This window comes from Pongo pygmaeus, chromosome 1 (assembly GCF_028885625.2).
Source record: "Pongo pygmaeus isolate AG05252 chromosome 1, NHGRI_mPonPyg2-v2.0_pri, whole genome shotgun sequence".
In the NCBI taxonomy this organism is placed as follows: domain Eukaryota; kingdom Metazoa; phylum Chordata; class Mammalia; order Primates; family Hominidae; genus Pongo; species Pongo pygmaeus.
Genome location: NC_072373.2, coordinates 155,408,100 through 155,421,869, shown reverse-complemented (window position 1 = coordinate 155,421,869; position 13,770 = coordinate 155,408,100). Strand labels below are relative to the sequence as shown.

At 37.6% G+C, this 13,770-nt stretch overlaps 1 protein-coding gene across 9 annotated transcripts in view; it reads left to right on the top strand.

Annotated features, from left to right (window-relative positions):
- Positions 1-13,543, top strand: part of TYW3 (tRNA-yW synthesizing protein 3 homolog) — a 33,663-nt gene extending 20,120 nt beyond the window's left edge. For 2 of the 9 annotated variants that reach the window (XM_054492172.2, XM_054492146.2), the window contains 3 exons: positions 2,214-2,313; positions 5,846-5,989; positions 9,892-10,017. In XM_054492172.2, coding sequence (XP_054348147.1) covers positions 2,214-2,313; positions 5,846-5,968 — 223 coding nt within the window. In that variant the 3' untranslated portion in view covers positions 5,969-5,989; positions 9,892-10,017. Of the gene's footprint in view, positions 1-2,213; positions 2,314-5,845; positions 5,990-7,875; positions 8,033-9,891; positions 12,676-13,248 lie in introns of those variants that run through there. The other 7 variants (XM_063654117.1, XM_054492191.2, XR_008503229.2 and 4 more) reach the window with 6 other exon arrangements.
- The last annotated feature ends 227 nt before the right edge of the window (positions 13,544-13,770 follow it).

Below are 13,770 nucleotides of genomic sequence, written 5' to 3'. Positions count from 1 at the left end.
TTGAACCACACAATTCACAAAGTTATTTGAGTGACTATTTTCTGAATTCTCTCAAGGATTTTATGTAACATGTACTATTTTAGATACATTGGAGAGAAGTTAATTCATTACTTACAATGGATGTCTTAGGGTACTAGAGCTTAATTTTCCAGCCACACCCTGGTTGAGAAAAACTGACCACAAACACCTGGCCACAAAATGCTTTGAGCAAGTATTCTAACTAAAGTAATACTTTTAAATAAGCAACAACCCACTCCACCAGACTACAGACTACTATACGTAAGTATTTACTGGTACCATTCCATAAGTTTACCACTTATTAAATTGTAATCCAGTGAGACTGTTTGCTAAAACATAGGAGGTGGCAAATCAGTTTTCTCTATTTCCTTTCTTGAATTTTAACAAGCTTATAAATAGAGCCCAAGATCAACTAACTATACACCTGGTGAAGTTAATTGAGCCACGTTCACCAACTGTAAAATCAAATTATGCTTAAATCCATTGACTCAAAAATATGTTTTGAGATTATAATGTGCATGCTGCCATTAAGAGCCACACTTATCATATAAAATCAGGGAAAAATTAAAGAAGGGTAAAAATGTCTTAAGATACTGATTAGAAGATTACATGTGAATTTAGAAAGTGAGAACAAATTAAGGAGCTCCTTTGGGAACAGCTGTATGTTCAACCAAATGCAGAGACAGAGTTACTCCTCTGATGTTGAAAAGAGAAAAAAATCCTGGAGGTGATGAGTTATGCAATCAGACATTCATTAAGTACTAAGATTGGTTTGCCATAGGACCAAAGTTTCACAATTCAGAGGACTTCAAAAACTCAAAAAATCCTGAAAAACATTTCAGCAATAAGAAATATTCTATAAATGTGAAAATTAAAGAGGTAAAATATTTTTAATAAAAAAAAAGGCCTTGTTCATGAGAAACAATTCCTAAGCCCACTTCTTAGTGGGAAGAGACTTATCCATTGGGTTCCTGTTGTTTCTGGAGCTGGGCAAGACAAGACCTTCAAGCAGCAGCCTGCTTTATAAACAGCTAAGTTGGAGACTGGAAGGGACAGGGACTGACACCAGATGTAGGAAGACAGTCCATACATAACTATCTAGAGAAATTTGGATAGCTATTGACTAACTACAAGAGGAAGGCTGTCTTTGAATCTATTAATAAGCAGTCAGCACATGGGTCAGATGAAACCACCATCTGGCTATGAGTAGCATAAAATGAGCCATGTGCTTTTCACCAACTGTGTAACGAGAAAATATTACATAAAATGTACAATAAAGGGGCAGAATATATTGTCATCTAATATTGTTGATAAAGCAAATCTGGAAGAAAAGTAATTGAATCCACTTTCAATGGTTGATTTTTTTTTAACTGTATTTTGTGATAAAATGTATGTAATAGGAAATTTACCATTTTAACCAGTGGCATTAAGTGCATTCACATTGTTATGCAACTGTCACCACTGTCCATCTCCAGAACATTTTCATCATCACAAACTAAACCTCTATACCCATTAAACACTAACTCTTGATTCCTCATACTCCATTCCCCTGGTAATCACTATTCTATTTTCTCTATGAATTTCACTATTATAGGTAATTCATCTAAGTGGGATCATACAATAGGCATCCTCTAGTGTCTGGCCTATTTTACTTAGTTAATGCAGGATTCATCCATGCTGTAACGTGTATCAGAATTTCAGTTTTCCTTAAGACTGAATAATATTCCATTGTATTTATAGACTGCATTTTGTTTATTCATTGATGTGTCAATGGACATTTAAGGTGTCTTTCCCTTTTGGCTATTATAAATCATGCTGCTCTGAACATCATTGTACAAGTATCTGAGTCACTGCTTTCAGTTCTGTTGGATATATACCCAGAAGTGGTATAGTGTAATCAAAGAAAGCTTCATGGAAGAAGTCACTGAGCAGGGCCTAAAATGCAGACAGGGTTTTTATATGAAGAGTTCTGTGGAAAGGGGAAATAGCATGATAGACAAAAAAGAAGAGCATGAACAAAGGAAAAAGAGATAGTGATATGGTTTGGCTTTGTCCTCACCCAAATCTCATCTTGAATTCCCATGTGTTGTGAGAAGGAGCTGGAGGGAGGTAATTGAATCATGGGGGCAGGTCTTTCCTGGGCTGTTCTTGTGATGGTGCATAAGTCTCACAAGATCTGATGGTTTTAAAAACAGTAGTCACTCTGCACAAGCTCTCTTCACTTGCCTGCCGCCATGTGAGACGTGCCTTTCACCTTCCACCATGACTGTGAGGCCTTCCCAGCCACATGGAACTGTAAGTTCATTAAATATCTTTCTTTTGTAAATTGCCCAGTCTTGGGCATGTCTTTATGAGCAGCGTGAAAACGGACTAATACAGTAAATTGGTACCAGTATAGTGGGGCACTGCTGAAAAGATACCCAAAAATGTGGAAGCGACTTTGGAACTGGGTAACAGGTAGAGGTTGGAACAGTTTGGAGGGTTCAGAAGAAGACAGGAAATATGTGGGAAAGTTTGGAACTTCCTAGAGACTTGTCTAATGGCTTTGACCAAAATGCTGATAATGATATGGACAAGGAAATCCAGGCTGATGTAGTCTCAGATGGAGATGAGGAACTTGTTGGGAACTGGAGCAAAGGTGACTCTTGTTATGTTTTAGCAAAGAGACTGGCAGCATTTTATCCCTGCCCTCAAGATTTGTGGAACTTTGAAGTTGAGAGACATGATTTAGGGTATCTGGCAGAAGAAATTTCTAAGCAGCAAAGCATTCAAGAGGTGACTTGGGTGCTGTTAGATACATTCAGTTTTATAAGGGAAGCAGAGCATAAAAGTTTGGAAAACTTGCAGCCTGACAATGCAGTAGAAAAGAAAATCCCATTTTCTGAGGAGAAATTCAAGTTGACCATAGAAGTTTGCATAAGTAATGAGGAGCTGAATGTTAATCCCCAAGGCAATGGGGAAAATGTCTCTAGGGCATGTCAGAGGTCTTCATAGCAGTCCCTCCCATCACAGGCACAGCATTCCCTCCCATCACAGGCCCAGAGGCCTAGGAGGAAAAAGTGGTTTTGTGGGCCGGGCCCAAGGTCCCCGTGCTGTGTGCAGCCTAGGAGCTTGGTGCCCTGTGTCCCAGCCACTCAAGCCATGGCTGAAAGGGACCAACGTAGAGCTTGGGGCTGTGGCTTCAGAGGGTGCAAGCCCCAAACCTTGGTAGCTTCCATGTGATGTTGAGCCTATGAATGGATAAAAGTCAAGAACTGGCATCTGGGGACCTCCACCTAGATTTCAGAAGATGCATGGCAATACCTGGATGCCCAGATGGAAGTTTAGTGCAGAGGCAGGGCCCTCATGGAGAACCTCTGCTAGGGCAGTGCCAAAGTGAAATGTGGGGTCAGAGGCCCCACACAGAGTCTCTACTCGGGCACTGCCTAGTGGAGCTGTGAGAAGAGGGCTACCATCCTTCAGACCCCAGAATGATAGATCCACTGACAGCTTGTACTGTGTACCTGGAAAAGCCACAGACACTCAGTGCCAGCTTGTGAAGGCAGCCAGAAGGGAAGCTGTACCCTGCAAAGCCACAGAGGCAGAGCTGCCCAAGACTATGGGAACCCACCTCTTGCATCAGCATGATCTGGATGTGAGACATGGAGTCAAAGGAGATCATTTTGGAGCTTTAATATTTGACTGCCCTGCTGGATTTTAGACTTCCATGGGGCCTGTAGCCCCTTTGTTTTGGCCAATTTATCCTATTTGGAATGGCTGTATTTACCCAATGCCTGTACCACCATTGTATCTAGGAAATAACTAACTTGCTTTTGATTTTACAGGCTGATAGGCAGAAGAGACTTGCCTTGTCTCAGATGAGACTTTGGACTGTGGACTTTTGAGTTCATGCTGAAATGAGTTAAGACTTTGGGGGACTGTTGGAAAGGGATGATTAGTTTTGAAATGTGAGAACATGAGATTTGGGAGGGGCCAGTGGGGGAATGATATGCTTTGGCTCTGTCCCTATCCAAATCTAATCTTGAATTCCCACGTGTTGTGGGACGACCCAGTGGGAGGTAATTGAATCCTGGGGACAAGGTCTTTCCTGTGCTGTTCTCATGATCGTAAGTCTCATGAGATCTGATGGTTTTAGAAACGGGAGTCTTCCTGCACAAGCTCACATGTCTGCTGCCATGTGAGACCTTCCACCATAACTGTGAGGCCTCCCCAGCCACATGGAACCGTAAGTCCATTAACTCTCTTTCTTTTGTAAATGGCCCAGTCTCAGGTATGTCTTTATCAGCAGCGTGAAGATGGACTAATACAGATGGCAATATGTAAGCCCTAAATAGGGATCAGTGAATGGTTCGGTTTACCTGGAAGATGAGAGAGTAAGAATTTCTGTTGTATCACTTTGCTGCTTTTCTTCCTGCTTGTGATGTTTCTTCTTAGTTTCATTGTAGGTTTCTCTTCTTCCTCTTCATTAAATGCTGTTCTCCAAGCTTCTCTCCTTAGCCCATGACTTCAACTAGTTCTGCTACTTTTCCATGTACTGGCAGGTCTTCCAAATCTTTCTAGAGTCTTGGGCCAACATATCCAATAACCATTTGAACATATCTAATTAAAATATCTCACCAGCTTTTCCTTAATATGTTTCTTATCTTATTCTAAATCCCCCAGCCATTTTCTTGGTTCCAATTCTTATCATCATTTACCAGCCATTTTCTTGGTTCTGATTCTTACCATCATTTACCAGTGCAAAACAGGTATTTCTATTACATTGAATTACAATTACTTAATTGCACATCTTTTTTTTCCACTTCAACATGGTCACATTGAAGATAGGACTCCCCCCACCAGCCCCCAACCTTACACACATACACAAACACACTTGAGATATCTTATCCTACAATGTAACATATATCTGGCTCATAGTAGAAGCCCAAGAAATGTTTATTGAATTAATCATAAAAGATAAAGGAGCTTGAAAGTGAACACATTATATTGAGTTCTCCAAAGGCAAAAACAGTTTCTTGTTCATTATATTCTGAGTGTCTGAAATGAGAATAGTGGATAATAAATGTTCACAAATTTAGTTGACTAGACTTTTTCATAAATAGTGCTACTTTTTTTAAGGCTTCAAAGCATTAGGATGATTATTCTGGAAGACCTGTCAGATGGTTTAGAGATGGGGTGAGTACAAGTAGGCTCTTTCTATAGTCTAGGGAAGAAGTAATAGGTCCCTGAGTAACAAGATGAATGAGAATGAGACTGCAGAATATCCATCAGACATGGCAGCAGATTGGAAAAAGGGGTAACACAGAGAAGGAGGACTAAAGAATAACAGCTGTCTTAGATTTCTCATAGTTGCTAGTCTTATCATTTTTCTTTTTTTTTTTTTTTTTGGTAGAGATGAGGTCTTTCTATGTTGTCCAGGTTGGTCTCGAACTCCTGGCCTGGCCAGAAGTGATTGTCATGCCTTAGCCTCCCAAAGTTTTGGGATTATAAGCATGAACCACTGCACATGGTCAAGTCTTACCATTTCTAAAAATGGGTCTAAAACAGCTAAATAAATAACACACATTTCCCTGTATAGTTGACCCTTGAACAACATGGGGTTAGGGTCACCACCCCCCTATGTAGTTGAAAATCCACATGGCTTTCATTGTTGTTGTTTTTGAGACAGGGTCTCACTGTCACCCAGGCTGGAGTACAGAGGCGTGATCTTGGCTCACTGCAACCTTTGCCTTCCAGGCTCAAGTGATCCTCCACCTCAGCTTCCCGAGTAGCTGGTACTACAGGCATGTACCACCAAGCCCAGATAATTTTTTGTATTTTTTTGTAGAGATGGAGTTTCGCCATGTTGCCTAGGCTGGTCTCAAACTCCTGGACTCAGGTGATCACCCACCTTGGCCTCCCAAAGTGTTGGGATTACATGCATAAGCCACCGCACCTGGCTGACATATGACTTGACTCCCAAGAAACTTAGGTACTGATATCCTACGTTTGACTGGAAGCATTATTCATAACATAAGCAGTTGATTGGCACATGTATTGTATGTTATATATATTGTGTACTGTATTCTTACAATAAAGTAAGCTAGAGAAAAAAGTTATTAAGAAAATCATAAGGAAGAGAAAATATATTTATTATTCATTAAGTGGAAGTGGATCATCACAAAAGCCTTTGTCTTCATCGTCTTCACCTTGAATAGGCTGAGGAAGAGGAGTGGTTGGTCCTGCTATCTCAGGGGTGGCAGAGGCAGAAGAGGTAGAGAAGGTAGAAGGAGAAGCAGGAATATTTGGTGTAGCTTTTATTCAAAAAAAATCTGCATGTAAATGGACCTGCATAGTTCAAAACCATATTGTTCAAGGGTCAACTGTATACTTAAGACCAAATAAGTAAATAATATAAAGCGAAAACATATATTTTATTTTCTAATAGTTTTTCCTGGGACATCCCCCATGCCCCCATTTTTTTTCCTCCTAATTCCTCTCTTAGCACATTGTCAGCTTCCATTCATCCTCGCAGTTCAGCCCAGGCATTGGATCTTATGACCGAGAGCACTTTGTGATTGCAGTTGGAGCACTGTGTCCCATCTTTTTCATGGTGTGTTAAATGTGGCTTTACAGTTCTGTAGCTCCTGTTAAACCATGAGCTCCTTGAGGGCACAGACCACAGACCACTTCTCTGTGCTTCTAGTACTGGGCACTCGGCCTGTCACATACATGTTGTTTTTTAAAGAAAATGCTAGTTAAAATCTAAATACATATTAGAATAGCCTTCTTTGATATTTGTGAATGATGGAAGCCTAAAGGAAATAAAATTGTGCCTCAGTTTCCTCAATTCTGTGTTTTTGTTTGAGAAGTTAGAGAAATTCGAGCTTTCTGTTGCAATTGGTTTTCTAACTGACGTTGAAAAACAAGAATTAATTTTCTCAGGCTTGGCCTGAAAACTTATGAAGAGAACTAAGTACAAGTTGTCCTATGCTATGATAATCCTGACTGCAGAGGCAGAAAAACTGAAGACTATTTGCTTTTCTTTCAAGGAGAGAAAAAACACAGTTGCCTGAACATACTTTTTTTTTTTTTTCCTTAAATCTCAGAGCTCATTTTGTTGCCTGTGAGAGTTGAGAAAATTGCACTTTTAAGAATCAGACTTAAGTGTTACTGTATAAGGGGAGAACATAACTTTTGACTTATTGAGTACTATTTCTCAAAGGACTTTTAAAGTTCTCTTAGAAAAGGGAAAGGAAAACTAGTATTTGAAGTTTTTATACAGGAAAGGATCTTTGTTCCATTTTACCAGTTGTTTTGGTACCCTAAGGACATAGCTTTGAATTCTTAGGTTCTTTAATGGTTGATTAAAGTAAGGCATACATTCCTTTTTAATTACTTTTTTTTAATGTGATGGATGAGGCATTTTTCACAAGCTGTTAATTCTCGGTGATCATAAAGGAGCAATTTAATCTTATCTTTCATTTTCTAGGAAGAAAGTATAATCCAGAAAAAACCACTCAGTTACCTAAGCCTAAAGTGCAGGGCTGATAAAGAATGGTAGAAGATGAGGTTGTATAACATGGATGGTGTCTTATGATCAGGATGAGCCACACCATCTTGTAGCATGCTCAGATTTATGTTTTAGATAACGTTAATGTAAGTCATTCTGAACAGGCTGTGTGGAACATGAGAAGGACACCAGTCATTGACATCACCTAAGATGGTGACAAGACCTAGAAAGAAAGATCAAGCCAAGCATAGAAGTTTTCATCAATGTAAGGACCCAAACAGATTATTGGTAGATGACATGAGGGGCAGATGGAGGAATTTGGGAAAATGTTGATGAGCCGGTTTTATTCTGACCTCATCTCTCAGCTCTGTGGTAGCAGGATATGGAAAGGATAAGCAGTCTCCGCGTGGGAGGAACGATGGAAGATGGTGTCTACAGGGGAGCCAGGTTTCAGTAACGGAAGGATATAAAGGGTGCATTAAATGAAAGGATGTTACCATGGAACAAGGCCCAAAAAGTTATGTATGTCACATATCTCAGTCTTTTTAAATTTAACTCTGTGTCCGTTTTTGAGATTCATTCATTGATAAAATATTTATTGAGCATCTGTTGTTTGCCAAGCACAGCACTAGATATCAAGGTGTACAGTGATGAGTGCATAAGTTCTTGAAAATGGACAGGATATGTACTCATCATGTATATGTATTAGAGTTAGGTAACATATTTAGGAATAGGTGGATATTTGGAGTTTTCGAGTTTTATAGGCTTCGTAAGTAGACCTTAGCCTGTTTATTGAATCAAACAAAGATGAAAATTGGTCCAAATAGAGATCTATTCTATAGATATCAAAAATTTCCTGCCTTAGTCTCCCATTATAATAGGACATCAAAGTAAGATGAGATCTCTGCAGTGGCAGGGGGGTTTCCTAACTTTCAGATCATTCTGATTTGGGACCTAGGATAATACATTTATAGTTACATTTTTATTCTGGGGTTATTCATTCATTTATTCAATATAGTCTTACTGAGTATGCCAGCACTCTACTAAATGCTAAGAATATAACAGAAGACAGGTAGATAGGATCCTTGGCCTCATGAAGTCTATATTCTATAAAAGTAGTCATTTTTGATAACTAACTCTCTGGGTACTTAAACATATATCATCTGTAATCCTTTGACAACCCTGATAGCTACAGGATAATAATATCCAGCTTTATAAATGTGAAAAATCAAGACTGTGGGAAATTAATTGGAATTAGCTGACATCACCTTTCCCAAAAGAATGTTGGTGTCAAATGCATGCAACACACCATGCTGCCTGCTGCAGGCTACTGTGTCAAGCGGAGTTTTGTGTTAGGTGTTAACATGAGGGTAGAAAAGAAACGAGGCCTGGTTTTCAGGGAGCCTACAGTTTACTGTATCACAAAACTAACACTAAAACTCCAATAGAAAAATGAATAAAGGGAAAGAATAATTTACACTAAAAAATTCAAATAGCTAATATATGAGAAACATTCTATTTTACTTACAAAGAAATGAAAGTTAAAATAATGCGATATCATTTTCACCCATCCAGGTAGAATGTGTTTTTTGATGGGAATATTCAGTGTATGGGTGTAGTGATCTCTCTCAAGTGCAGCTATTGGAAGCATATTTCTTTGAACATCTATTGTGGAAAACAAGCAGTATTTATCAAGAGCATTGTAATGTTTATGCCCTTTAACCATGTAATCATATTTCTAGGTGTCTATAGTAAAGAAATGGCTAAAAACTCACATCACATCATTTTCAAAAATGCTTACCACATTTTTGTTTTTATCAGGGAAAATTTGAATATAAATAAAGGCCAATCTAGATGACATAATGTTATACTGCCATTCTCAATAAATGTTAAATTTGAAAAAACAATGTAAAAATTTATATGTAATATTCTAATTGTGAAAAAATAGGTATATGGATTAATTAATAAAGACTACATTAATAAACTGAAAAGAAAAATATTGAGAGAAGTTATTTCTAATTATGTAGAGGTGATCTGTATTTGTAACCTCATACATTATACAAATTACCTAAAATGAGCCATTATATTTATGTAATAATAATTGCATTCTTTCTTACCCTCATCTTTGACCCCTACATTTGGGTTGGAAAGTGAGGTAGAACAGAGATTGTCAAAAGGTGATTCCAATCCAGTTTTCAGGGCTGTTCTTAAAGAACTGAAATGCGTTTATTTCCCTAATAAAACATATTATTTATTTGATTTATATTTATAAAGCTAATATAGGACATAGTCAAATTTACGTAACTTACAAGCTCTTGGTGTATTTCAATCATTTCGTTTCAGTACACACAGATATAACAGTAGTACTTTTTTCTTTACAGGTTTTACAACTGCCTACAGCATGCTTTGGAAAGGGAAACCATGACTAACTTACATCCCAAGATCAAAGAGAAAAATAACTCATCATATACTCATAAGAAAAAAAACCCAGAAAAAGCATGTGCCCAGTGTATTACTAAAGAAAATGATAAAGAACTTGAAAATGATGATGATGATGATCTAGGAATCAATGTTACCATCTTCCCTGAAGATTACTAAGTTTTGGTTCTGATGTGTCTTGGCCGTAATGTTTCTAGTAGGTTTTATAAAGCTGCTCTTTATAAGAGTATTTTAGTTTGTTGAGTGTATCAGCCATTCATAAGCCAGTAATGACAAGTGCAGAGCTTCAAACTATAACTTTGTTGCCCAAAGGATGTGCAATCGTCATCTAAGCTCTCAGCAGTACCCGGCTTATCCTGTGACTTCACCTGAAATGCTATAGTTATCCCTACTTTTTTACCAGTTTCTCCCATTAATAAATCAAAGATGTTTGAATGCTGTCTTATTCTGAAAGAACCTGACCTAAGACAAGTATTTAGATTATTTTGGATACATTTTGAAAAGTGATAGCATAAATATTTTAAGTAAAAAAACCTTTATTTTAAATAATAGTGGATATTTTAATGCTGGAAATAAGCATTATAGTTGATATGCAAGAAATTATATCTTTGGTTGTGATTTAAACTTATGCTATAAACTAAATTAATGATGTAATTACATAGTTTTAAAAATCATTTTAGGGACATGTAACAATTTTTAAGTATCACTTCTATAATACGTATTGTTATAGGAACAAAGATTTAGGAATAATTGATTACAGGTGAGGAAGTACTGGAAGTCCAATTCAAGGAGATACCATTTCATTTAGATCTAAAAGAACAAGATACAAGTTCATATGATGGGAAAAATCAGAAAACCTCTCGCAGACAAAGGGTGTATAATGGATATGAGGCATCAAAAAGCATGGTATAGTCAGTGATGGGGAATAGTCCAGAAAGGCTGAAACACAGCATGTGATGCGAGTCAAGGTAGTTGATGCCCAACTGTGAAGGGCCGTTATAATCTAGCATGGAGGTAGACAGTGTTTCCTTAATATGGCTGCATATCAGAATTACCTAGGTCAGGATGAGGCATGGAGATGCTGCTTTAATAGGCCCTGCCGCAGATCTTCCAAACCAGAATCTTAATCCTGGAGTCTAGGAATCTTTATTTTTCACACAACTCATCCAAGTGGTTCTGATAAAATCAGCCCAGCACTTTTAGAACCCACTGATAACAGACTTATTCCTGGAGACAACATTTGAGGAGGAATTGAAGATTTTCTAATGAAAAGAAAAAGGGTCACGTGAACAGATGTTGCAGTGTACCTGTGCCATAGATTTCATGTGTACACTTTATAGGAGAATAAGCAAGAGCTTAGGTAAGTTATAGTCCTTACCATTGGGTCTAAGGCAGTTTCCAGGAAAGCATGGCTTGTTCAGCTATGTAAGTTGAACTCTGTACCACTTGGGAGGAAACATTCCCCTAGATGACAATGTCAATGGCACTCGTTGAAGTTGTGCAGTGCACATTCTTATCTACCAACATATACAGCAGCCCTTCTGGGAAGGGAATTTTGGCAGGAAAGGAAACTCACAGTTTCAGAATGCCTGGAGCATTTCTTCTAGTCTAGTGGACAGAATATGGAAGTATCTGCCTGGCAGTGCAGTAAATGAAAAGACAAGAGAAATGAATAAAAAAAAAAGTTATAAATAAGAACAGTAGGAAAGAGAGAGTGCAGGTGGAACAAGCCTATCCTGTGGTGAAATGACAACACATTCTGCACTTTTAAAATCTCTCTAAGAGGCTCATTGACTTTTCTTCATTCATTTAAATTGATCTCCAAGAGAACTATGTATTTTAAAGATTCCATAAACTGAATATATGAATGAGAATTAAGAGAGGGGCTGCTTCCTAATCTGTTTATATAAGGTATAGTATAGTATAATCTGTTTATATAAGGTTAGTAGAGAGGAGACACCAGGTGCTGGCCATAAACCTAAGAAGACATTGAATCCCATTTACTCCTTAACATTCCTTAATATACAGTCGTGAGCTACATAACATTTTAATCAATGATGGACCATATACCATATGCGATATGGTGGCCCCATAAGATTATAATAGACCTGAAAAATTCCTATTGCTAGTGATGTGGTCATTGTAAAGCTGTAGCACAACACATTACTCACGTTTGTGGTGACAGTCATATAAAAGTATGGTACATAGAATTATGTACAGTGCATAATACTTGATAATAAATATGTTACTGGTTTATGTCTTTGCTATGCTTTTTATCATTATTTTAGGGTATACTCCTACTTAAAATGTTAACTGTAAAACAGCTTCTGACAGGTCCTTCAGGAAGTACTCCAGAAGAAGGCATTGTTATCATAGAAGGTGATAGCTTCATGTGTGTTATTGCCCCTGAAGACCTTCCAGTGGTACAAGATGTGGAGGAGGAAGACAGTGATATGAGGATTCTGACCCTGTGTAGGTTTAGGCTAATGTGTGTGTTTATATCTTAGTTTTTCACAAAAATGTTTTTCCAATGTTAAAAAAATATAAAAAAGCTTATAGAATAAGGATATAAAGAAATATTTTGTACAGCTGTACAACGTGTTTGTTTTAAGCTAAGCATTATTATCAGAGTCAAAAAGTTTTAAGAAATTAAAGTTTATAAACCAAATGTTCATTGTGAGCTAAGGTTAATTTATTACTGAAGAAATAAAACATTTTTAATGAAATTTTGTGTAGCCTAAGTGTCCAGTGTTTATAAAGTTTATACAGTAATACGTTTATACAGAACATCCTAGGCCTTCACATTCACTCACCACTCAGAGACTCACCCAGAGCAACTTCCAGTACTGCAAGTTCCATTCATGGTATGTGCCCTGTACAGGTGTGCTATTTTCCACCTGTTATACCATATCTTAATTTTACCTTTTCTATGTTTAGATATGTTTAAATACATAAATACTTATCATTGTGTTACAATTGCCTACGGTAGTCAGCACACTAACATGCTGTACGGGTTTGTACCCTAGAAGCAATAGGCTCCACCATGTAGCCCAGTAGTGATGTTTGCATGACTAAATCACCTTACAACCCATTTCTCAGAACATGTTTCTATTGTTAAACAACACACAACTATTTTATTTATGTGTTTTATTTATGTCTGATCACCAATATCAGTAACTGAAACAGCAGTTTAGTAATAATTTAATACACACCATAACCTGCCTATTGAGAATGGCTTTATATTTGTTTTCATTGTAGTGGCTCCATCCAAAATAAAATGATTTTTTTCCTTCCTCCAGGATGAAGGCAAGCATTTATTCCTACGGTCTGGATTCTCCATATCACTTACAAGTTAACTGCTTTTGTGTTCTAAAAGAGAGGAAAAATGAAGGTGTCAACCTTATTGAAAAACAAGGATGGAAACTAAGGAACATGCTTTTGCTTTTGAGGTTCTAGGCCAGAAGTCATAAGCTGTAACTTCTCCAAGTTATGGCCAAGCAGATATGTTTTGTTTGGCCCACACGGAGTATATTTTTTCTAATTGAATCAACATTTTAAAATATGATGATTTAATATTTAAAAATATAAAGTGCATCTTGTTTTGTGTGTGTTTTTTTAATTGGAAGATCTGGCTACAGCCATCTCACATTCCCACAGGACAACACTTAGCCGTTCAAGTACTAGCTCCTCCTTTTGGATAAGACTTGTTTTCCTATTCACCCCAGACCCAGCACCCCCTACTGGTTCCCTGACAAAACTGCTTCAATCATTTACACATTGGTCCCTGTGGGCACCAGCATTGGCAAACTTTGGTTAGATCT